The 25,009-nt window shown below is 41.5% G+C and overlaps 1 protein-coding gene across 4 annotated transcripts in view; it reads right to left on the bottom strand.

Moving 5' to 3' along the window:
- The window catches only part of KCNK10 (potassium two pore domain channel subfamily K member 10), a 183,881-nt gene that overhangs the window by 48,036 nt on the left and 110,836 nt on the right, over window positions 1-25,009 (bottom strand). For all 4 annotated transcript variants that reach the window (XM_003902139.5, XM_021941446.2, XM_003902138.5 and 1 more), the window contains one exon: window positions 12,331-12,448. In XM_003902139.5, coding sequence (XP_003902188.1) covers window positions 12,331-12,448 — 118 coding nt within the window. The remainder of the gene's footprint in view (window positions 1-12,330; window positions 12,449-25,009) is intronic.

The following is a 25,009-nucleotide window of genomic DNA, read 5'->3' as shown; positions in this document are numbered from 1 at the left end:
GAAGAAAAAGGCCTATAGCATTAGCACACTTTATATGGAGATGAAAGTCTAAATTAATTAATATTCATTTTGTGGCAATTGATATTACAATCTTATGTTAAAAAAGTATCTAGACAGTAATCTAACCATTCTCCCAAATCTGGGTAACTTATGTGGGGCCTGTTTCTGAATCCATTCAATAAGCAAGTTATTGGGTCCATGGTTATTGATAGGTTGGGAAAGCAACATGATAAAAAATAATGTTGATGGTTAGTCCATCATTCAGCCACCCACAGGCCTACAGAACTCACGGTTGCTTTCTGCCTTCAGGAATGAGTCACCTGGATACTTTCCTTGGCAATCTTCTGTTCTGAATCATTCAAACCTCTTATAATAATCTAAACGACAGCTTCCATTTCTAAAACGAGTGTTCAGGCTAGGCTTCCTCATCTTGAACTTCTTTTACTCACCAGGATTTTGATTTAAATATCCAAAAAAGCTCTCAGAACTTTTCTCAGGTATTTTCAGGAACTTGGGCAAAATCATTTTTCCAAGCATTCTCCTCTAGAATGGTCGAGCTGACATTAAGCTAGCCCTATTGAAAAGGAAACAAATGAGCCTCTACAGTTTCACCTCACGCAGGTTTATGGTGACTCTTGGAAACTTCCAAGTAACTTGTGAAAACACTGAAGATCCCAGCTTGACTGTCTCACAATAGCCTAACTTCGGGGAATGTAGGTTGTCCAAGTGTCTCAGAAAGAAATATATTGCAGACATAGGCAAACAAATGGAGGCTTGGAACTGGATGAATAGGCATCTCATTAATCCTGACAAGTGCTACACCCCCTTCCTCCAGCTTTCAGAGATGGCAACCCCCACCTCCCGGGTAAGACGCTGTGGCTTACCATGGAGCGTCAGGGAGAAGTGAGGAGATGAAAGATCCGATCCAATTCCACCTCACACTACCTGGTTCTCTTTAGGCCCACTTAACCTCTAAAAATCCTAGCGTCAGAGGTACTCAAGGAAATGCAGGGGGGGAAAATCAATGGACTGTAAAGTACTTTACCAATGCAAAGTATTATTATTATTATTGTTATTATTATCACAATTGGTTCCTTATTTGTTCAGTGTTTTGTTGACTAGAACACAAAAATAAAATTAAAGCTAAGTTCTTGGGTAAGAGCATGAGTGATTCAATACTCAAACAAGCCTTTAAATATATTTACAGTCATCTTTCTTTGGTGACGCACTGCCGAGTGGATAGAAAGTCATCATGCTTGAGTGATGCCGTATCTCATGCATGGGTGCATGTGCGAGTGTTTTTGTGCTCCATGCCTTTGGTGAACTATAAGGAGAGACTGTTTGACCCTCAACCCTGTCACTCTGGGAAAATTCCAGCACTTACACTTTGGAGCTTAGCTCTGAGGCAGTGGGAAGACCACATTTCTGGATCTGGGGATTGAGTTACATCCCGCCTGTCTGACTGCCCTGCCCATCCTTCCAGAATGCTTGGGTAAAACTTTGAAGTAAGGTGCAACAGTTATCTGTAGGCTCTAGAACTAGAGACTACACAGATTTCTGTTCTGATTCTTCTATTTACTAACTCTCAGGTCGTAGGCACATTCTTAATCTCTCTCCCTCACTTTCTTCATCTAAAAGACAAGGCTATTAAAGTGCCTACCTATAGCTATTAAAGATTAAATCAGTTACATGCAAAGCAAGAATTACATGTGAAGATTAAATACCTGTGAAATATAGTGCAAACTAAGCACCTAGTGTTAGCAATTACCAGTTTGCCTTGTGCTTTACTGTGGGAAGGAATTGTTTCTGAGCAATATGTCTCCAGGAAAACTCAGTCCCAGAGAAAACAGACGGTTGATTCCTATTTTCCCTCCAGAAACTTCACTGTCCTCCCATGGCACCCACAGCACCAGGTGGTGACTTTCAGCAGAAGACAACCAGCTCCACAAGGGCAAACAGCCAAGGAGAGGCTGTAATGAATGCACAGTACCACGATGAGCTCAGATCTGTTCACCTCTGGCTAGAAAAAAGTTCCATGTTTTTCATGAAGAGAAAGCTGGCATTTAAAGAGGAGTTGTGCCTGAGGAGCGCACACAAAGGCTTCCATTTGCTGTTTACGTGCTACAGTCAAATCTTTGCCCAACTGTGTGTTGTGCAGCCCTACTTGTTTAGTTGAGAGTGTGGTTCTTATTATGGTCACCAGTCTGTCTGCGCAGGCAGGGCTGCTTTGTGGATGTGCACCCTGTGCAGTCCCATGGGGCCCACACTTAGATGGATCCAGGGCTTGCATTAGTGCTCTAAGCTTACCATTTTGATGTTTTAGCAAGGGACCCAACTTCAATTTGTAGTGGGTGTCACAAATTATGTAGCCAGTCCTGGTGAATCTAACTGGACTCCATTGCTTACTAACTATGAAATATTGGGCAAGTTATTTAACTTCTCTGGGTCTCAGTCTTCTCATAGATCAAATGAGGTTAATAACAGTACCCACTTCGTGTGGTTATGCAGGATTAAATGAGATAACGTATGTGGAGCACAATGCATGCTAACTAGTAAGAACTCAGTGAATGTTAGCCATGGTGATTTCTCTTTCCAAAGCCACGGGTTAAACATCCCATCTAAATCAAGTGTGGGGGCTCACACTCATAATCTCAGCACTTTGGGAGGCCAAGGTGGGAGGATCACTTGAGGCCAGGAGTTTGAGACCAGCCTGAACAATATTGTGAGCCCTTGTCTCCACAAAAAAAAAAAAAAAAAAAAAGTTTTAATTAGCCTGGCATAGTGGCGCACAACTGTAGTCCCAGCTACTTGGTTGGCTGAGGCGCAAGGACCGTTTGAGCCAGGAGTTTGAGGTTACAGTAAACTATGATCACACCACTGCACTCCAGCCCAGGCAACAAAGCAATACCCCTTCTCTGAAAAATAAAAATAAAAAATAAACATCCAATCCAAGTGCTGGGTTAAGTACCAAGAGGTGCCTTGATAGCTTGATAGGGACAACCCTTAAATGAGGCTGCCAGGCAAGTGATGCAGTGATTGGCTACCACCTGGGTCCTGACCAGAGGCTCTCATCTCTGATGTGGGTAGAGTCAGGTGGCTCAATCTGAATATGCCTCACAGACTAAAATCTAATTGCATTTCACAGGTATTGGTAAGAACCTGATCCCTCGCTGCCCTTCTACAATCACAGCTTGTGAAAAGCATCTGCACATAGAAGTGAGCATCATTGATCCAGCTTAGAAAAGCTAGTTATGGGGGACCCACCAGCAGAGCCAATAATCAAAGGCAGGTGGGACTTTCTCACATTGAATTCGTTACTGAGAAAGGGACTAGGGTGCAGGTGCATCCCTGACATTGACTGAGCAGAGTCTGCTCTTCTTCTGGTGTGGCTACTGGTCTGGAGAAGTGCCTGAAGGTATTCTGCTTGCTATACACTTGTAAATCTTTCCATATATCTCAGCACAAGAAAAACCTTCTTCAAAAAGAAGTGCTTTGATATCCTCAGATAAAAGGCACCTCTGATACTAAGGAGTAGCGCTGCTTTTCAGAAAAGATTCTATTATTCCCAAAGTGTCTCTATACACATTCTACCTAATGAACACATTTTTTACGTCTGAAAAGTACATAACCTTAAGCTGCTCATGAGAGCCTTTCTGGAAAGAAATTTGACAAGGCTTTAAAAAGGTCATTTCCTTTGACAGAGCAAACCCTTGGTAATCTTTCCAAGGAAACAACCAGAGATGAAGACCACACTTCACAACGTAATACTGTGGTGTTACACTATTACAAAAGTAGAAACAGCTAAACTCCCAGCAATATGTGATTATAGTGTGAATAGTGGATCCAATAGAAACCATCAAATAATACGCTTTTCAAAGAACTTTAGTAATATGCAAAAATGTCTGTAATATTATGTTGCAAATTTTATGATCGCAAGGAAATAGGCCAATATTTGTGTATTTCACAATTAATGAAAACACAGCTCCTCAGCTCTCATGGTTCCTCTTTCCTGACTCCTAACTAGTGGAAAATTGCTCAGGAAGAACTGGAAGAATTGCTGGGCTCTGAGTGTTCTTATAAACCTTGTGACCACATGCAACAAATGAATTTACCACTAAGTAATTGGAAAAACAATTATTTCTGCACCTCATTATTCTTACTTACATTGTATTAAGGGTTTCTTTGGAATTCTCTAACTGTATGACTCTATCAAGATCCTCCACTCTGGAGTTAAAATTTAGCCAGGGAAATGGTGTTCACTTACAATGCATTATTTTTCAATTAAAAGAAAGAGTGAGAGAGAAAACTGTGTTTTCTAAATTAAATAGAACAAGGACTCTATCTCTTGTGTTAACACTGTACCTTGATACTGAAGTGGACTTTGCATTTTACTTTTGGTTTTGATGCATATTTGTTTTGCAGTAGTTTCCTGTTCAGCATCCACCTTCCTTCTGATTTTTGGGAAAGACCCCTTTCCTGTGCATAATTGGTATGACACAGTGTCCTGCCTCCCACCACAGAGGAAACAGCCTTCTAGGCAGCCAGGATGTGTGCACATGAACAAATAGGATGGTTCTGCCTAAGACTTTAAATCAAGAGTCCATGGCTCAAAGATGATGGCAGATGGCAGCTGCAGCAGCCAGCAGGCTCAGTCACTAGCTGTGGAGGTCAGAGGATATTCACTGGCCCTGCATGAGCTCTGATCCAAAGTGTGTATTGGGATGTTCTCAGTTGCAGGTAATAGAAAACTCAATGCACAGTCGCTTAAACAATGAAAGAAAATATGTTGACCCCAGTAAATAGAAGGAGGTTTAATATTTATTTCTTAACACTTTCTGGGTAGCTCTATCCAGAGCTCAAATGATGTAAGCGAGACCCCATTAACCACTCCTCTTTTTCACTCTGCTTCTTTAGTGCTTGAAGAATTCTAGGCAGAACAACCTAAGGGGAAAAAAATGACTGGCAGTGCCTTAGGCCTGTCTCTTTCCAGACTTACCTTTAGTAAGAAAGAGAGGTCATTTCCTCCAAAGCTCCAGCAAAAGCCCCTAATCCAAATCATATGTCCATCTTTGAACTAATAATTGTGGCCAAGCACTGGATTTCTTAGTCTAGACAAGGTGATTGTTCACCTGAGGCCTGGGGACCAAGCGTGGGGAAGGGAATCACTGGGGATATGACAACGAGGACATGGGTGAGTAAGTGTATGGAAGCCAGGCAACAGAATCCAAGGGCTAAGAGCCATTTGCTCAAACTCAAAGATTCCAGTGTAAGTACGCACACAAAAAAGGGCAAAAACTGTTGCATATCAAACATTCTTCATTAGGCAGATAGAGCCACCATTCCTCAGTCGCATAATATTGTGTGGATCAATAAACATAGCTGTTCAATAAACCGAGTTCCTGGATTCCTAACAAGATAACACAATAAACGCCATTAATGCGCCTTCCAATGTAGCTATAGTGTTTTTCAATGCAGCAGACAGATCATTCATTTAGCCATGTCCTGAAACAAGAAAATTAGGAGTTTCCTTCAATATACACTAACGTCTCATGAATCCAATACTGGGTACCAGACAGCATTTTCCAAAATGTACTTCTTGAAGTGGCCCAGACTTTCTCAATTTTAATTGGTTTACAATAAATCCTCCCACAATGCATGACGCTTTTCCTCAGGTTAACAATCTGCTGAACACAATGAAATCTGACATTGTTCTTCTTAGATCTACTACAGCGATGCCCTCTGGTGTTGTTCAGGTTTCTAACACTTTTCCCCTTATACAAAATTGGTGTCAGGCCACCCAGCTTCCTTTGTTGGATGCTGTGAGTCTGTGGATTAAGCTGACTCAACCTGGCCTAGAGTGCCAGAAAAGGCTTCTAAGTCCCAGATCCACTGGTGTCATGGGCATCTTGAATACTTTTAATAGCTAACATCAATATATTTGCAGATTTGCAAGTGTAAACCTAGCATGTCATATAATTAGATTAAGAGCCTTTCTAAATAAGAATGGCAATTTTCCTTCATCCAAAATGTTCTTGTTGCATATAACTTTCTGGATTTCACCTAGAAACAACCTAGGTCATGAAGGCTAGATCTTAAAACCAAGGCAAAATCCTGTGCCTCTAAACCAATCGTTAGCTTCTGAAATTTTTGCCTGTAGGAAGTTGATTGTCAAAACTGTGCCTTAGAGGAAAGAACCTCTCAAAAGGCATAGCTGGGCCTCAAAGAGCAATAAGGCAGGGAGTTCCTCCTGGAGAGTATAGACAAGTTTTAACAAAGGAATTTCCCCAGCAGGAGGGCGGGGGAGCCTCTCAATGCCTGTCCATCATTGCTGTGGACCAGTAACTGCTGGGTGTCTCTCCTGCTTCTGAATGAAGATTTTTATTGCAGTGCTACTTCACAATCGTATGTGGGCAGAAAACCCTCAAACTCATTTTCAGCAGAGCTGGAAAAAGGATATAATCCAGACATTCCAGCATATGTGTAAGAACTACCAAAAGAAGCAGAGATTGGACAGAAGCCATATGAACAAAAAATAAAGAGAAGAAGCTCGGAAAATGATGACAGGGCCCTAAAGTGGTAAATTTCAGAAAGTATCAGAAAATATCCAAGTATAAAGGTGAGGAACTCACTCTGAACTTCAAAAGAGATGTCCCTGTTTTTACCAAGTATGAAACAGAAGATAAAGAGGGATAGCAGCAGAAGCCACCCTGAACTTGATCTGGTTCAGAAAACAGGAGAGGTAGGACAAAAATAATACAGATGGACCCTATTTGCAGGAAACACTCTGTCACAGAAATGAAGAGAGTTAGGATGTCCTATCTGAAAGGTGGTATCCTAACTCACACTGCTCTCCTCTCCCCGACTCCATGAAATCATTCGGCAGAAAGCTGGTCCAGGAATATCCAATTTGCTTGGGGCCAGGTATTTTAAAAAGAAGTTGACCCAACATAAATATAAAACTTCCATAAGAAAAAAATGTGAAAAGACTAACAAAACTTACCAATGGGTGGAGATGCTCACCAGAAAAATGTTTCCAAAATCAGACAAAAATTGTGACCAAATATGAAATAATTATCTCTAAGAATCTTCACAGAGAAGCCAAAAAGCAGAAATTCAAGAAATCAGTGGAAAATTGAACAAGTGAAAATGAAATGTGAGCTATGAAATTCAGGAAAGAAACAGGAAAAGGAAAAAATTCCCTACTGATCACAAAAAAACAAAAAATAAAATTGGAAGGAGTACAGGGCAGCATAGGCATTGTGGAAAACATACAAACAAAAGGAATAGGGAGAACAAAATAAAGAAAATGAAAACTAAATTTTAAGAGTTAAAAAGTAGAAGAGAAATGAGAGACATAGAAGATGAGCAAAGAAGTTACAATATATATATAGCTGTAATCGTCCAAAAAACAAAACCAAAACCACACAGCAAATAAAATGTTTAAAGATGTCAATCAAGAAAACTTTACCACAATAAAACAGTCAAAACCTAGTAATGTTATCAGACGAAAGATAGAGAAATAATATTTGAAGTCACTGAACAAAAGGATGAAGCCACCTATAAAAGTAAAGAAGCCACCTATAAAAGAAAAAAAGCCACCTATAAAAGAAAAAAATAGGCTGGCATCAGGTATCCCCCAACAGCTGCATGAAAACTGGGAAACAGAAGAGCAACACCGGTAAGACCAGTTAAAAAGAAAATGTGAAGTCAGGCATGGTGGCTCACACATGTAATCCTAGCACTCTGGGAGGCCAAGGCAGGAGGATCCTTTGAGGCCAGGAGTCTGAGACCAGTCTGGGCAACACGGCAAGACCTGGCTTCTACAAAATATTTTTTAAATTAGCTAGCCCTGGTGGTATATGCCACTTAGGATGCTGAAGCAGAACGATCACTTGGCCCAGGAATTGGAGACTGCAGTGAGCTATGTTTGCACCAGTGCACTCCAGCCTGGACAACAGAGCAAGACCCAGTCTCAAAAAAAAAAAAAAAAGGAAAAGAAAATATGAGTCAACAAAATGGATTTCATTTTGTTTCAACTATCCTTCAAATGTTAAGCTACAACTGTGAACAATGCAAGATCTCACAGAATATTGCTCCCCTGAGCCATTCTTATGGCAACTACTTGAAGATCACTTTCAGCCAAGTAAGTGATCATGAGATAAACCACAGCAAAAGGACTAGAGATAAACATTAGTGATATCTAACTATAGAGCTATGACTAAAACAAATGCAAATATCAGGATAACAAATTAAAACGTAAATTACATACCCTGAGGTTATACAGGCATACCTCAGAGACATTGTGAGTTAGGCTTCAGACCACCATGATAAAGTGAATCACACAATTTTTTTTGTTTCCCAAAGCATATAAAAGTTATGTTTACATTCTACTATAGTCTATTAAGTGTTCAATAGCATTACGTCTAAAAAAGCAATAGCTGTGTCTTAACTTTATTGCCAAAAATTCTAATAATAATCTGAGTTTTCAACAAGTCATAATGTTTTTGCTGGCGGAGGGTCTTCCTTTGATGTTGATGACTACTGACTGATCAGGATGGTGACTGTTGAAGTCTGGGGCGGCTGTGACAATTTCTTGAAATAAGACAACAAAGAAGTTGGCTGCATTCATTGATTCTTCCGTTCACAATTTCTCTGTAACATGCAATGCTGTTTGATAGCATTTTACCCACAGAAGAATTTTTTTCAAATTGGAATCAATCCTCTCAAACCTTGCCACTGCTTTATCAACTAAGTTGATATAATATTCTAAATTCTCTGTTGTCATTTCAACAATGTTCACAGTATCTTTACCAGGCAGGAGCAGATTCCATCTCAAGAAATCACTTTCTTTGTTCGTCCATAAGAATAAGCTCCTAATTCATTCAAGTTTTATCATGAGATAGAGCATTTCAGTCACATCTTCAGGCTGCTTCTAATTCCAACACATCAGCAGTGGCTTCCTCTAGTGAAGTCTTGAACCTCTCAAAGTCCTCCATGAGGCTTGGAGTTTCTTCCAAACTCTTGTTAAGGTTGATATTTTGACCTCTTCCAATTCATCACAAATGTTCTTAATGGCATCTACAATGATGACTCCTTTCCAGAAGATGTTCAATTTACTTTGCTCAGAGCCATCAGAGGAATCATTACGTATTGCAGCTACAGCCTTATTAAATGTATTTCTTAAACAATAAGAGTTCAAAGTTAAAATTACTCCACCCATGGACTAAAGAATGGATGTGGTGTTAGCAAGCATGAAAACAACATTTATCTCCTTACACATTTCCATAAGAGCTCTTGGGTGGCTAGGTGCATTGTCAGTGAACAGTACTATTTTGAAAGGAATCTTTCTTCTGAGCAGTGGATCTCAACAGTGAGGTTAAACTCTTCAGTAAACCATGCTGTAAACAGATGTGCTGTCATCTAGGCTTTGAAGTTCCATTTATAGAAGGCAGGCAGAATAGACTTAGCATAATCCTTAAGGGCCTTAGGATTTTCTGGATAGTAAATGAGCACTGGCTTCAACATAAAGTCACCAGCTGCATTAGCCCCTAACAAGAGAATCAGCCTATCATTTGAAGCTTTGAAGCCAGGCATTGACTTCTCTTCTGTAGCTATCAAAGTCCTAGATGGCACCTTGTAATATAAGGTTGTTTTGTCTATAATGAAAATCTGTTGTTTAGTATATTCACTTTCTTAGCTAGACTTTCTGGATAACTTGCTGTAGCTTCTCCATTAGCACTTGCCACTTTAACCTGCACTTTTATGTTATCAAAAGGCTTTCTTCCCTTAAATGTCATAAGCCAACCTCTGCTAGCTTCAAACTTTCTTCTGAAGCCGCCTTACCTCTCTTAGCCTTCATAGAATTGAAAAGAGCCCTCTTGCTCTGATTTAGATATTGGCTTAAGGGAATGTTGTGGCTGGTTTGATCTTCTATCCAGACCACTACAATTTTCTCCATATCAGCAATAAGGCTGGTTCACTTTCTTATCATTAGTGTGCTCACTCACTGGAGGAGCACTTTTAATTTCTTTCAGGAATTTTTACTGGCCAGGAACAGCAGCTCATGCCTGTAATCCCAGCACTTTGGGAGGCCAAGGTGGGTGGATCGCTTGAGCCCAGGAGTTCAAGACCAGCCTCGGCAACGTAGTGAAACCCCATCTCTAGAAAAAATGTTTAAAAAAATAACCAGGAATGGTGATGCACACTAGTAGTCTGAGCTACTTAGGGGGCTGAGGTGGGAGGATCCCTTGAGCCCAGGAATCAAGGCTGCAGTGAACCATGATCATACCACTGCACTCCTGGGTGGGTAACACAGAGAGATCTTCTCTCAAAAAAAAAAAAACACAGAATTTCCTTTACACTCACAACTTTGTTAACTGTTTGGCAGAAGAGACCTAGCTGCTGGCCTGTTTCAGAGTTCAATGTGCCTTCCTCACCAAGCTTAATTATTTCTAGATTTACATTTAAAATGAGAGACATGCGACTGACTCTTCCTTTCACTAGAACACTGAGAGGCCACTGCAGGGTTATTAATTGGCCAAATTTCAATACCGTTGTGCCTCAGGGATCTGGGATGCCTGAATGGCCAGCTGCTGGAACAGTCAGAACATACAGCATTCATTGATTAAGTTCACCATCTTCAAAGGGCATGGTTTGTGGCACCCCAAAACAATGACAATTGTCACATCAAAGATCACTGACCACAGATCTCCTTAACAGATACAATAAAAAATGAAACAGGTTGAAACTATTGTGAAAATTACCAAAATGTGACAGAGACACAGAATGGAGCACACGATGTTGGAAAAATGGCACCAATAGACTTGTTCAGTGTGGGATTGCCACACGGCTTAAATTTGTTTAAAAAAAAAAAAAGTAAAAAAAAAAACTCAGCATCTTAAAACACAATAAAGCAAGGCACAATAAAGTGAGATACAACTTATATAGAATGATACCATGAATAAGAGTGGATAGTGGAAGAGGGAAAGGAAGTTGAGATGCTAAGGTCACTGACTGCCTTATATGTAATAGCTGAGTGCCAAGAGTTATCATTTAAAGCTGGCAAATCATATAAGAGAAACATAAGCATGTTCAATCATTTAAAAGATGATGTCCACCAAAACTTTGTGTTGGAAAAAGAAAGAAAAGAGTTATCATCACCCATTATGGGGATCAAATACATGCTGGTTAACAAATCGAACACTAAGATTATTATATGCCATTATACTTATAAAGTTAACCGCTAGGCCAGGTGTGGTGGCTCACCTGGGAGGCCAAGGCAGGCAGATCACCTGAGGTCAGGAGTTCGAGACCAGCCTGACCAACGTGGTGAAACCCCATCTCTACTCAAAGATACAAAATTAGCCGGGCATGGTGGTGGGCACCTGTAATCCTAGTTACATGGGAGGCTGAGGCAAGAGAATCGCTTGAATCCGGGAGGCGGAGGTTGCAGTGAGCTGAGATTGCACCACTGCACTCCAGCCTGGGTGACAAGAGTGAAATTCTGTCTCAATAAATAAATAAATAAATATAAACAAATAAATACAGTTAACCCCAAGACAAAAATACGAAACTCTCCAAGTGTCAGAAAAAAAAGATACACAAAAAATAAGACAAAAACTGATACAGGAAAGAGGTCATTGCAGTTCACTCTATGATCAGCTGCAGAAAGCATTTATCTAGTCAAAATCATGCAGATGTTTCACTTCTATCTAATTAAATATTGGGAAGACAGGAGGACAGGAAAAGAGCCCTTCTGTGGTGGGGCAGGTAGGAAGAAGGAACTAACTCCTCATCTTCCACAATACAAAGTCAAAAAAAAAAATCCCCAAAACTGAAAATTCCAGAAGAAGTACAAGCAAGATATTTAAAGACATGGGGATGAATGTTCAAATCAACAATCAAAACAGATGAAAGTGACGGTCTCTGGGAAGGTAAGAAAAGGTGAGAGGGTCAGAATGTTACTGGTTTTTATAACAAATTTTGTAGAACATTTTGGTCCCTTACTATACAGCTTTAATAAGAAGTACAATTTTTAAAATGGAAGTTGAGCTCAAATGAGTCATCTGAATTCAACCAACCAACTCATATTTTCCATTCTAACCTTTTCATTAGGTTCGCTAGCCTTTCATTCTGGAAAAAGAGATACTTCATTCTGCTTTGGCTTTTGTTGAAAGCCAGCACAATGACTGCATTAATTTAAATGACAGTGTTTCGTAAGCCTCCTCTGAACCTCAAACTATAGTTTATGCTATGAGGACAAAACACTGACTAAGCACCCTTACTCAAGATGACCTGCAGAGAAAGAGATATTAGCAAACGAATGGGTACCTATGGTGGTGATGACAGTTCCAGCAAAGAAAAAGGCACTGCCGAGGTCCCAGTGGCTGCTGTTGTTGGAGGAGTTTCCTATTGGACTGACTCCCGCATTGTCAGCATCAAGGGCATGCTGCAAAGAAAGGGAAAAAGCATAAGACTCAGTTTAAAAGTTGTTCTTTTAGTTTTTGTTTTTTAAAAAAAAAAAAAGAAAAAGAAAGAAAGAAAGGTTCCAATACATTATTCCCCTGCTCAAAAACCTGCAATGATCTAGAAAGAACTGGTTAAGTGGATGAGGGTACCATCCCAAAGCAAAATGCTATGCACCCAGTTGTGAAAATTAGAAAATTAGTGTTAAGTCGGGGGGAAACACTAGGATATAGAATATGGTGACTTTTATAGAAAGCTTGCAGGCATGGGGTGGCCCAGATTATGCGATATGTATACAAGTTGCTGTGCATATACACACACAAAAATGTCTAGAAGAATGTTCACTCAAAGTGGACATTTCTGCAAGGCAGGATTTTGGTTGCTTTTTCACGCTTTTCTGTCTTGTAAGAATGTTTTACGTTGAGCTTGTTTCCACAGGGCGGGAGTTAAGAGCCATCCTGGCTGTGGCTGTTATTAACTTCAGAACCTTGGGCAAGTTGTTTGAACCTCTCTGAGCCTAGTTCCCTCATTTGCAAACTAGAGATAAAACCTTCCCCACAGGGTTGTTGTGAGGATTAAATGAGATGGTCCAAGTAACATCCTTAGCCCAATGTCTGGCTCCCAGTTAGGGTTTAACAAACAGTAACCAATTTCATGATTGTCATTCCACTCTCACCCACCCCCACACCACACACACACATCTCTCTTTTTAAAAATAAGCTACAATGACTCCTCAATGATTACTGAATTTGGGATTCCATACACCTTAAAATTTCCAACAAACTGGCCACAATGATGACCCATTTTCATCTCACACTGCTATAAATTCCCCACTCTGGGCAGACACTCCATGACATGTTCCCTGTACTTACGTACCTGTGCCCTCCCACAAACAGTGCCCATCCTTCTGGGTCTAATTCAAGCCCTGCTTCTTCCAGGAGACTTAGTCTATGCATCACTGCTTCACAGTTGCCCCCTTCCCGGAGTTCATACTTCGGCAACAATTAAAGATACTGCTTAAAATCCCTCCCTAGCCTCATCACAAGCAGGAGAAGGTGAAAAACTCCACAGCAGTTCTTCCTGAGCTGGCCCCTGCCACCCTCTTTCAAGCCAGGAGAAAAGGTAGGACGTGCTGTCATGGCAGCCCAAACACACGCTGTTCACACGGGTGAGCTGGGATATAAAAGCGACAGGTGGAAGCCTTGGAGAGGAGGTGACAGACACAGGAGCTACTTCTAGAACAACAAACAGACATTCTGTTCCTTGGGCAAACCTGGAATAACCCTATGTAGGGAGAGCAAGACAGAAATATTGAAATGTAATTACATTTATCCTAAGTAATGCCCATTAAGTTTTGTTAAAACAGGCATATAGTGGTTGTCACAAATCAGATTACAACTGGAAAAGTCAATCATCATTACATTTTGCCTTCTTTCATCTGAGTTATTTCACTCTGGACAAGGGATCAACAACCTTTTCCATAAAGGGTCAGATAGTAAATATTTTAGCCCTAGTGGGCCACATATGGTCTCTGTTGTGTATTTTTCTTTCTTTTAAATAATCTTTTAAATATGCAAAAACCATTTTTAGCTCAGGGGTTGTACAAAAAGAGGCTGCGAGCTAGATTTGGCAGACTCATAGACAGTTGACTGGACGATACGGGGAAAAAAGCACCTTCTGTCAAGTGCCGAGTCTATTCTTCTCTCCCTCTAAGAGAACATGGAATATTATGCAAGGCCACAGCCGGCCACTGTTTCTAGCAAACCCTGGCACCCTAGAATTTAAAATCTGGCTGCATGGGATGTGTACAGACTGTCTTTGCATAAATCAGCCTAATTGACAATGGTCACAATCATCGGAGGTATGTTCTGCTCTGCTCTAGAGGGGAGACAGATGGTGGGTCCTTTCCACTGATAGCATCTCTATTTTCACTGTGCCATATGAGTACCATCAGACCAAGCCACCGAGCCTTCACCAGTGTTTGTATCTTCATTATCTACTCAGCTCTGATGGGAATAATACCGCAGGGAGGGCTCTAGGCATCAGTCACTTAGGTTGCCTCAAATCATACCATCAGTACCTAATATTTACAACTCCTATCAAGTTGTGAAGAGAGGTTAGGCTCACTCAAGTCTCACAGTGCTGAGAATTGCACATAAATATCATAAGCAAACCCAGCACTGCAAACAAAAATACAGATTTGCATGAAAGACAACAGGGACGATGATTTGTTTCATCAAAAAATCTGAAGAATCCTTTTCAAGTTTCATTTTTCTTGAATTATGCAATTTATAAATATTTACTGTTTGCCTATGTAACCCTCAAGGAAAGCGTTTATCAGCTGAAAGGAAAAGGGAACTAACAGTTGTTAAGTGCCTGCCCTTCGCCAGGTGCATTGGAAGTGTCATTCTGTTTTATCCTTTCTACAACTTGTGTGTGATTCCATTCTATCCTTTCCATAACTTGCAAGAAAGTAGTATGATACCCCACCTTAGAGATGGGGAAACAGGCTCAGGAAACTTAATTAACTTGTCCTAGGTCACCCAGTCAGGATTCAACCCCGTCTGGCCCAAAGCAGATGGTTTTGCCTTTCCTCTACCTTTGGTACCCAGAATGCCTGCCGCCTCCCCAACTCCCATCTTCACCTCTAGACATATGAGGAAGAAGGACAGCCATTGTCCAAGAATTTAGGCGGAAGAGACCTTACGAGGGATCATTTCTAATTAGACAGCTTCCTTGAACATGCAAATGGAGACACCAAACATCATTTGGCTGTCGAAGCTGATTAGAGATGAGTCACTCTGCGTTAAAATAAAATTAAAGAATAAATTAATTAAAGTGGGATAAGGTTGATTTTTATGCCCTAAGAGGGAGGGATCAGAGAAAACAGAAAAGCCCTGAGAAAGGAGGACAAGAAGAAATAAGGCGACAAAAAGGGGTGTCAACAGACAGGTGGGAAATTCAGGCTCCATAGTGGCAATGCCCAGGTCTTTGAAGAGCAACTCCATCTAGTATCCAATTTCAGCTGGGTTCTATCTGTGATGTCAATTCCTCTCTCCCTGCCAAATCTTCAGTAAAATGGGCAATGCACCAAAATGCCTTGGGGAAGCAGTTTTGTGGAAATTATACATAAGGGTTGTCATGGGCAAAGTAGGGCCACTGATGATCTGAACTAACTCCTTGAGAGCAAGACTCAATGAAAAGGAGAAAAATAAGCTCTCCTACGAGTCACCAAACTTTTGATAAGGCTTTAGAAAGCCCCAATGCTGAGAATGAGGTTTGATTTTCTATCTGGATCTTATGGCTCTGAAAAACTCTGGCAAACAACCAGAATTCAAGTGAATCAGCAAACTCGGGTTATAACTGACTGTTACCACTTGAATTGGCAACATCATTTTTAACTCAATAATAATAATTCTAATGGAGTGTATAGTTTTAATTTTTATTAATTTTCAAAGTATTTTCTAATGATCTTAATTGTTTGAGCTCAAGTAAAACATTTTAAAATTAAATGCATTTGCTTTTAAGAAGTGAATGGAGGGCAGCCCGTTAGGAATGTATGAGCACACAGATGATGAAATGGCACGACTGAGCTCTGTACAGTTTAGCTCAAAAAATGTTACAGGGTAGAGGTTCAACGAATGTTACGCAATAATTTCAGACTCAATGAGCATCATTTGTTCACTTACAACTTCAACCATTATCAAGTTCAGCGAGATCTTATGAGGATCAAAAAATTCACACAGATAGATAATTCAATAGAGGTAGACAGATAATTAGATGGGGGGGATACTGTAGATAAGAGGGTATTACTTTACATTTTAATTCCATTCCTCCTTGAATTTCCTTTTTAGCCTCTAAGCTGGCATTTCCAGCACCCACTCAGCTACCGAGTAAATGGCCCAGGAGTGAATGTTTTAAGTCAACAATAAATAAATGAACAAACTAAATGAATAAATTTGGGTATATTATCTTCCCAGAGGTGTGAGAAGAAAACATTTTACTTCTTTCTAAAATTAGACAAACACAAAAGCAACTCAACAACAACAACAAAATAATAATGATTTGTTTCTTTTAAAAAGAGGTGGAGAGCTGACTTGAAAGAGGGCAAGATCTAAAAGATTCTGTATCCCTCTTTCTCCCTTGTCCTCCCCACCCCCACACCATGCATTAGGACTATCTGACAGGCAGAAGAGAGAAATGGCAACCTCTCACAAAGTGAGGCGGATCTGTAGCTGATGTGCTTAGAAAGAGAGGAGGAGGAGGTAACTGGACCCCTCACAGGACCCCCCACCACATTTCCCCCACCAGTTTCCTCCCATCAGGCAACGCCAGCTAAATGAATCACTGCTCCAGACAGCGTGTGATACCATCATGAGTGTTAGTGCTGCACTGGGATGAATGATGACCCGCAGGGGACCACTAACTGTCTGTGGCTTTTCTCCTATGATCTGTGCACTCGGTGAGATCATCTGTTTCTCTGTTTCCTTATGTGCCACCAAAAAGAAAGACAAACAAAGGTGCAGCAGTAATCTCTTGGCTTGTCTCAGACTGGCTGAAGAATACAACAGATTCGTGCCCTATGCATGGATGCTAATAGCTGGGTAACCAGTTGATCTATTGTCCAAAGCAGGGAACTTGCAAATAAAAAGGTAGCTCTGTTAACAACTACGCTGGGACCACAGGACGGGTGCAACCCAGGATGTATGGTCATTTTACTAACAGATTGTTTGTCTCTTGAGAAAGGACTTCATCTGAGGGTACAATGGCGGCTGTGGCCACAATGTTCTTACTCCCTAAATGGCACAGTCAGCAAATGGATTATGAATTGGAGATTTAGCCAGGGATTGAGGCAGGGTGAGGGCATGAGTGTGGAAAGTGGCTCCTAAAGTGTATTAAAAGTGAGCCTATTCCAGCCATTAGCAGTTGGAAGGAAAGCCACAACCCCTGCGAGAAAGGCAATTGGCAGACCACATTCATTACTACTCATAAATGCCCCTAATGATTCAAAACCCCAGCAGCAGGGCAGCAACATCTCTCCACCTCCTCGCACATTTGTGGCGGAAGAGCCTCGGGTTTGAAGTGGAAAGACAATATTTAATTTGCTTGCCACAATTACTTTTTCTTTCACCTGCTTCAGAAGTATTTCACATATAAGTGAATCTTCTGTGGCTGGGGGAAGGGCAGCTTTACATCCAAGGGCAAGGTGAGTTCATATTTCAAACAACTATGGGAGGGTCTCAGAGAGGATTTCTGGGGCCACACCCAGCGAGGCACTTTTGTGGCTGATTCAGAGATGTCTTAGATTCAGTACAGAGAGGGAGACGGTGGAAGCACCTCATACATCACTCTTGCAACAGGGGAAGTTCTTGGATAAAGTAGTAACCGTTCAGCCTTGCAAGTTGTTCAGCTTCTCTGAACCTTGGTTTCCTCATCTATAAAATGAGGGACTAATACCTTCCATGCAAGGTTGTTGTCAGAGTTGTTTAAAAATGAACATAAGACATCATGCACTGTGCCTTGTCATGTCTTACTCAGGAGTATTAGTAATAGGAACCCTTTCGGAGCACTTCCTAGAGTACAGATTAACTCAGCCCTGGTGAGGGCCTAGTACAGTGGGCAACACTGCTGCCCCCAGGGGACTCATGACACTGAGAATGGTAAAGTGCTGTGTGTACAGTACACATCTGGTGCGCAGCAAAGCTAGCAAACAATGCTCTTAGAATTGTCAACAGGAAGTTCACCATCCTAAACTCTGCATAGGCACTTCTCTCCACCTCGAGTTCTTTTCTTTCTCCATCTCAGACGCACAGCTTCCCACCTCTGGGAAGGGCAGGGTGGCTCACACTCAGTCTGGGGCACCCCACTATCTGCAATAAGACGAAGGGAAGAGAATGCAGGCTGACGCACGTGTGCCTTTACCTCCCACCCAGACAGACAGCCAACGTGGCAGTCAGGCCTGGGCTGACCTGAGTGGACACACCATGATCGAGCGGCCTTCCTAACTGCCACACCACTTCAGAGTCCCTCATAAAAAGCAGACCAGACCATAAAAAGGCAAAGAAAGAGGCACCTTAAGTGCTGTGGTGGATATCACAATGACGTGTATTTTCCTACTGCCCTAAGTAGGAAAATACACCTACTGCAAATATTATTTTGGAGTATATTAGAAAAATATTGGACAAAATATTTCCTACTGCAAATATTAGCCTTTCCTCAGGTCCTCGGGGAGCCAGGCAGTAAGTTTTCATCAGAACTTTACAGCCTGGTTATAAATCTAAAGTGAAGGCCACGGGCAGAAAGGACAGGGCAAGTGGAGAGTCTGTTTGGAGCAGAGGAGAGAGAAACCCAGGGTGGGCTAGCATGCTTGCTCATGGCATATGGTCTTAGACACGCTAGCTTTCCTTGCTACCACCAGTTACTCCCTTACAATGGGGATTTCTGAGACTCAATTCATTAGCACCTAAGGTATTCACTAATGACTAATCTATCTAAATATTATCTTACGAGACCAGGCCATATTTGGGGGCACTCTTTTACCTTCCAAATTGTGCCTTATGATGGAGAATGCATTTCCTCTGTCTCTTTCTGACTATATGGAAGGAAGAAATAAGATAAATTTTAAACCATAAGGAAAGTATCAAGTCCACTAAGGAATCAGGGATAGATGTGTATACTTTGATATGATCAATAAACTTTCAGACCAACAAGCTGTCACTCTTTCATCTCAGTTTGGACTCACGCTCTACAGGCTGAATAACAAATTTGCCAACTGATGTTGAAAAATTGCCCTGGTCCTGAGGAGTGTGTTTGATATATGCCTTGCTCTCTCTGCACTTGAGATCATTCCCATTAAAAGTGGGTCTATCCAATTTCTATTAAGAAAACAAACCAACTGTACTAGACTACAAAAGCAGCTACAGGAATTCTGATTCATTACACGGTGCACTAAATGGAAGGTTACTATTCCTTCCATTGTCATTGCATTGAACAGAGCCTGAAATTTAATATTTATATGATCAATAACATCATGAAAAAGAGAAGATTCTGCTATCTTGTTTTTATTGTAGCTGTTTACTTAGGGCTTTTTGTTGCTTTTGAGTCATTAATATTAATCACAAATTAAGATTTCATTTCCAGCTGGGCATGGTGGCTCACGCCAGTAATCCCCCTACTTTGGGAGGCTGAGACAGGAGGATTGCTTGAGCCCAGAAGTTCAAGGCCAGCCTGGGCAACATGGCAAAATCCCATCTCTACAAAAAATACAAAAATTAGCCAAGTATGGTGGTATGTGCCTGAAGTCCCAGCCACTCAGGAGGCTCAGGTGGGAGGATCGTTTGAGCCCAGGAGGCAGAGGCTACAGTAAGCCACGATCGTGCAACTGTACTCCAGCCTCCACAGAACAAGACTGCCCTCTACAGAACAAGATTCCGTACCAAAAAAAAAAAAAAAAATCATTCTCTGTGCCTCCTTAAGAATGAGTCACCAAATCTCCTGTGAGCATAGTTTGATAAGGGGAGAAACAAGGAAGTGGAGACAACGCTAGAAACTTCAGGGAAAGTTCTAGAATACTCCTAAAATTAATCACAGCTGCCAGCACTTGCAATGTGCCAGATTCTGCCTTCTTATCCTATTTAGTCCTCACAAAATCCTGTAATCACTGATTCTATTACTAGTCCCATTTTACAAGTGAGACTGCAGAAAAACAGAAGTAACTTGTCCACGGTTATAGTAGTTAGGAAGTGTCAGAGCTAAGGCTGGTTAAAAGTCCTCTCTTTTAACTCTAGCCTTCTACCTTCCACAGATAGTTCTCTGTTCAGCTTCTAAACATTTTTCTAAAGCTCATCTGTCATGTCACCTTCTTCCAATTAAAAAAAAAGGACAGCATAGAGAAGTCATCATTTGTATTTCTTATCTCCATTTGTAAAAAAACAAAAGATTAAAAACTCACCTACTCAGTAAAGCTAAGCTGCACCAGCAGGATTTTCATCTCTTCTGCCCATTTCCAAAGAGAAGGAAGGAAAAATAAATGTTCCCAATATAAAGTGATAAGGTTCTCTTAATTGTAGACCTGAATGATAATCCATGGACATTGGTTTTAGATCGAAAAGGGATCCAGCCTCAACACCTTATGTTAAGACACAAAGCCCTGTCACTCTAAAGGACAACCAGGAAGTAATCATGACTCTCTGCAGTTGACTCACAGGTCAATGAAGGTCCTCTTGGGGGTCCCATAAGTTGAGTCAGAGACTCCTGCTCTGTGACTAAGGACCTGAGTGATTCCTTGTCTTCTAGAACCAATCATACTGGGCTGTAACTATCCACTAGAGTAGAGCATCATGGCTAAAAAGCATGGATTCTAGAGCCAGACTGCCTTGGCTGGATCACAGTTCCACCTCTCACTTCAGCTTGGGCAAATTATTTAACTTCTCTGCTCCTCTGTTGCTTACCCTACTTCATAGGATCACTGTAATATTTAAATGAGTTACTACACATAAAGCATTTAGAGCAGTTCCTGTCCACAGTAAGCACTATGCCAGAATTAGCTAGTGATATAATTAATACTGAACCTCAAGCTCCTTGAGGACAGGGTGGCGGCATCTTGCATTTTTAATTATTTTTTAATCACTAGAGCCAAACACAGCACCTGCTTCATGATAGGTACTAAGTAAATATTAGTTATATAAATGAATACATTTTATTATGATAAGTAATAAGAGCAATTGTAGGAACCAGACACCATCAGAATCTCATTATTCCATAATGTATACAGCAACAATCTAAACGAGAACAAACCCATGCACATTTGTATAAAAATGCAGTCACAGGAGCATTCACTTCTGGGTTTTGGTTTTATTTTTATGGGAGTTTTTTTAGAACTTTGAATTCTCATTTGCAAATTCATTTTCCAGTGGCATGCCAATTTCCATTACCTCTTTAATTTCTGGCTTAAAAGCTTTAGATCTCCTTCACTGAACAGTGATGAAATCAATAACCCCAGGGATAGAAACAGTAATAATAATGACTCGGAGGCCTGTAGACACAGGCTGGAGGCTGCAGGCCTGATCTTGCACACATTGACGCATCTTTTGTGTGACTGCTTTGCTGGTGAAAGGGCAGCTCTTCTGAATTCAAAGCAACAACCAAAAGGACACACTTCAACTCAGAGTTGTGCCCCTGGGCTCAAAGAACCCGAATCTGCACTCTCCAGAGCTCACCTGCTGCCTGAGCTGCTACCTAAACTTCCTGGACAAAAGGCTGCTTGAAATAGGGGATGGTCCAGGGCCGACAAAGGCTGCTCTGGATCTGCACTCTGAAGTCACAACAAGGATTTCCATGAACATCTCAGGTGCTGTACTTTCCAACACACCGCTTTCCTAAAACTTCTTATGTCCCTAAATATGGAAATATGTAAAGTTTTGACGGCTATAGATACCAAGGGAATCTGCTCATGCATAAAGATGACAAAAAGGTGAGTTTTTGTCTTAGCTGGGTGTGGTGGCATGCACCTGTAGTCCCAGCTTCTCAGGAGGCTGAAACGGGAGAATCACTTGAATCCAGGAGGCGGATCCAGAGAAGTACTATTGACAACCAGACCAAAAAGAAAGGACTTGTTTAACGTAGTAATAAAAGAATTTTTTGCTTTCCTTCTGTGAAGGTTCTAAATGAAGGTCTCTTGATCTTCAAAACAGATACAAAGGCTGGGCACAGTGGTCTATGCCTGTAATCCCAGCACTTTGGGAGCCCGAGGCGGGCAGATCATGAGGTCAAGAGTTCGAGAGCAGCCAAGCCAATATGGTAAACTCCATCTCTACTAAAAATACAAAAATTAGCTGGGTGTGGTGGTGCATGCCTGTAGTCCCAGCTACTAGGGAGGCTGAGGCAGAAGAATTGCTTGAACCTGGGAGGTGGAGGATGCAGTGAGCCAAGATCATGCCAAGGCACTCCAGCCCGGGAGACAGAACAAGACTCTGTCTAAAAAAAAAAAAAAAAAAAAAAACCAGATACAAAACCACCATTCCTTCATTCCTCAACCCTTTAGCATCTTCTATTGGCCAGCCACTGTGCCAGGCAGAAGGGATATAGTGATAAAAGACACAGATTCAACTTCAAAGAGCTCACAGTCATGGGAAGGGGACAGAGAAAAGCGAAGGTCACCCAAGAGAGTCTAGCGAGTGTAGGACAACTAGCGAGTGTAGGGCAAATGGGGCCAAGCAGGTAAAGGGCCCATAAAGGTTTTCTGCAAGAGTTGAGTTTTGGCACCACTGAGGACAATTCAGTTCAGAAGTCCACAGCAAAACATTTAGCAGAGTGCCACAGTTGTCACTCCATTTAGTTGAGTCATTGAATTAACGAATGAATAACATAAAACCCTTTGGTAAACCCATATGAAGGACCAAAATGGCAATGTACTGATTGACCAGATCCTATCACTCTGCCGCTGAAAACATAACTGTAAGCTTCACAGTATTCTTAAGATAAAATTCAAAATCAACCCCTGCGTGGTTTGACTCCTGCCTGTCTCCAGCCAAATTGCTTTCTAAGTTCCCTTTGCTAAATGCCCTTTGGCCACATTTGCTCACTTCTCTCAAGTCTTCAGCCATGGCATGTTGCTTCCTCCCATCCAGGGCCTTGACTCAGCCCCCTCTGCCTGGAATCCTTGCCTTATTAAATCAGTTCTCCTCTTCGGGTATCCCACAGCTCTAGCTCCCTCTCCTTTGCAACTTTCATCTGGCTTTCAGTTGCAATTATTTGTGTAAGAACATGCATAAGGTTTGGTTCTCCCACTGTCTATAAGTAGGGTCACCATATATTTTATCTTTCTTTCTTTTTTATTATTATACTTTAAGTTCTAGGGTACATGTGCACAATGTGCAGGTTTGTTACATATGTATACTTGTGCCATTTTGGTGTGCTGCACCCATCAACTCGTCAGCACCCATCAACTCGTCATTTACATCAGGTATAACTCCCAATGCCATCCCTCCCCACTCCCCACTCACCATAATAGGCCCCAGTGTGTGATGTTCCCCTTCCAGAGTCCAAGTGATTTCATTGTTCAATTCCCACCTATGAGTGAGAACATGCGGTGTTTGGTTTTCTGTTCTTGCGATAGTTTGCTGAGAATGATGGTTTCCAGCTGCATCCATGTCCCTACAAAGGACACGAACTCATCCTTTTTTATGGCTGCATAGTATTCCATGGTGTATATGTGCCACATTTTCTTAATCCAGTCTGTCACTGATGGACATTTGGGTTGATTCCAAGACTTTGCTATTGTGAATAGTGCCGCAATAAACATACGTGTGCATGTGTCTTTATAGCAGCATGATTTATAATCCCATATTTTATCTTTCAAACCAAGACATTTTGTTTTTAATATAGACGGGATTTTGCCATGTTGCCCAGGCTGGTCTCAAACTCCTGAGCTCAAGAGTCTGCCTGCCTCAGCCTCCAAAAGTGCTAGGATTATAGACATGAGCCACCATGCCCAGCCCCAGGACACTTTTGAGAGGGAAAGGGGCACTATTAACAATTACTCCAGAACCACAAAACCTGGAACATTTGGTTCTCCTAGTTATAAGCTCCAAGAAGGCAGGGACCATGTCTGTCTTTTATTCACCATTATTACATCCCTGCATCTAGCACAGTAGGCAATCAAGTTTGTTGAATGAAAGAATAAATGAGCGAGTGAACAAATGAGTAAGAGAGTGAGCAAGTGAGTGACTCGGGTCTTGGCAGGAGGGCAGAACCACAGTCTTGGCAGGAGAGCAGAGCCACGGTCTTGGGAAATGTTTATGGGTCATGCAAATTACCCAACATCTCCTTGGGTATGGAGAGGACATTTTGGCAGTTCATAACCTCTTGCCCTCTCATCTGAGGAATGGCAACTCTGGTTGCCATGACAACATCAAAGGTTCACACCCAGGACCACAGCACGTTGCCCACTCCTCACATGCCACTGCCCACATCTTAGACTAAATCCTTCTCCACTAAAGCATGGTGGAGTCAGGCCCAAGGAGCACAGCCAATAAAATGAGTCAGTAAGCCATCCAACAGTCTGGCACCCTAGCCTTGTCATGGAGGCTCTCTGTATGTCAGAAAGCTTACAAATACAGGGAGAGGACAGGAGAGAGAGCTCTGTGTTAGAAGGCAAGCACTAACTGTCACAAAGGAGCTTTCTCATCATGTCGTTCGAGTGGGTTTTCCCTTCATCAAGAGGAATTTGTCTTGATCCATTTATGTACTCTCTAAGCCCACTGTGTCAAGCCAAGGAGAGTATGATTAAGAGAGCGTGGCCTCTGGAGTCAGAGAGATCTAACTAGACTCAAGTCCTACTTTGGTCACTAGCTAGCTACAAGAACTTTGTGCTCTGTAAAATGGGGCAGCAACAGCGGCCACCTCTTGGTGCAATGGCGAGAGGCAAATGAAGCTAAGTAATATAAGTAATATATGTAAACTCTCTAGCACCCAGCTTAACAGAATGTGTGCCTAATAAATGATGCTAACTGGAAAGAGTCGGGGAGGGAGGGATAGGGAAGGA

Source organism: Papio anubis, chromosome 7, assembly GCF_008728515.1.
Source record: "Papio anubis isolate 15944 chromosome 7, Panubis1.0, whole genome shotgun sequence".
In the NCBI taxonomy this organism is placed as follows: Eukaryota; Metazoa; Chordata; class Mammalia; order Primates; family Cercopithecidae; genus Papio; species Papio anubis.
The sequence above is the reverse complement of the archived record's forward strand: the minus strand, read 5'-3'. Positions and strand labels throughout refer to the sequence as shown.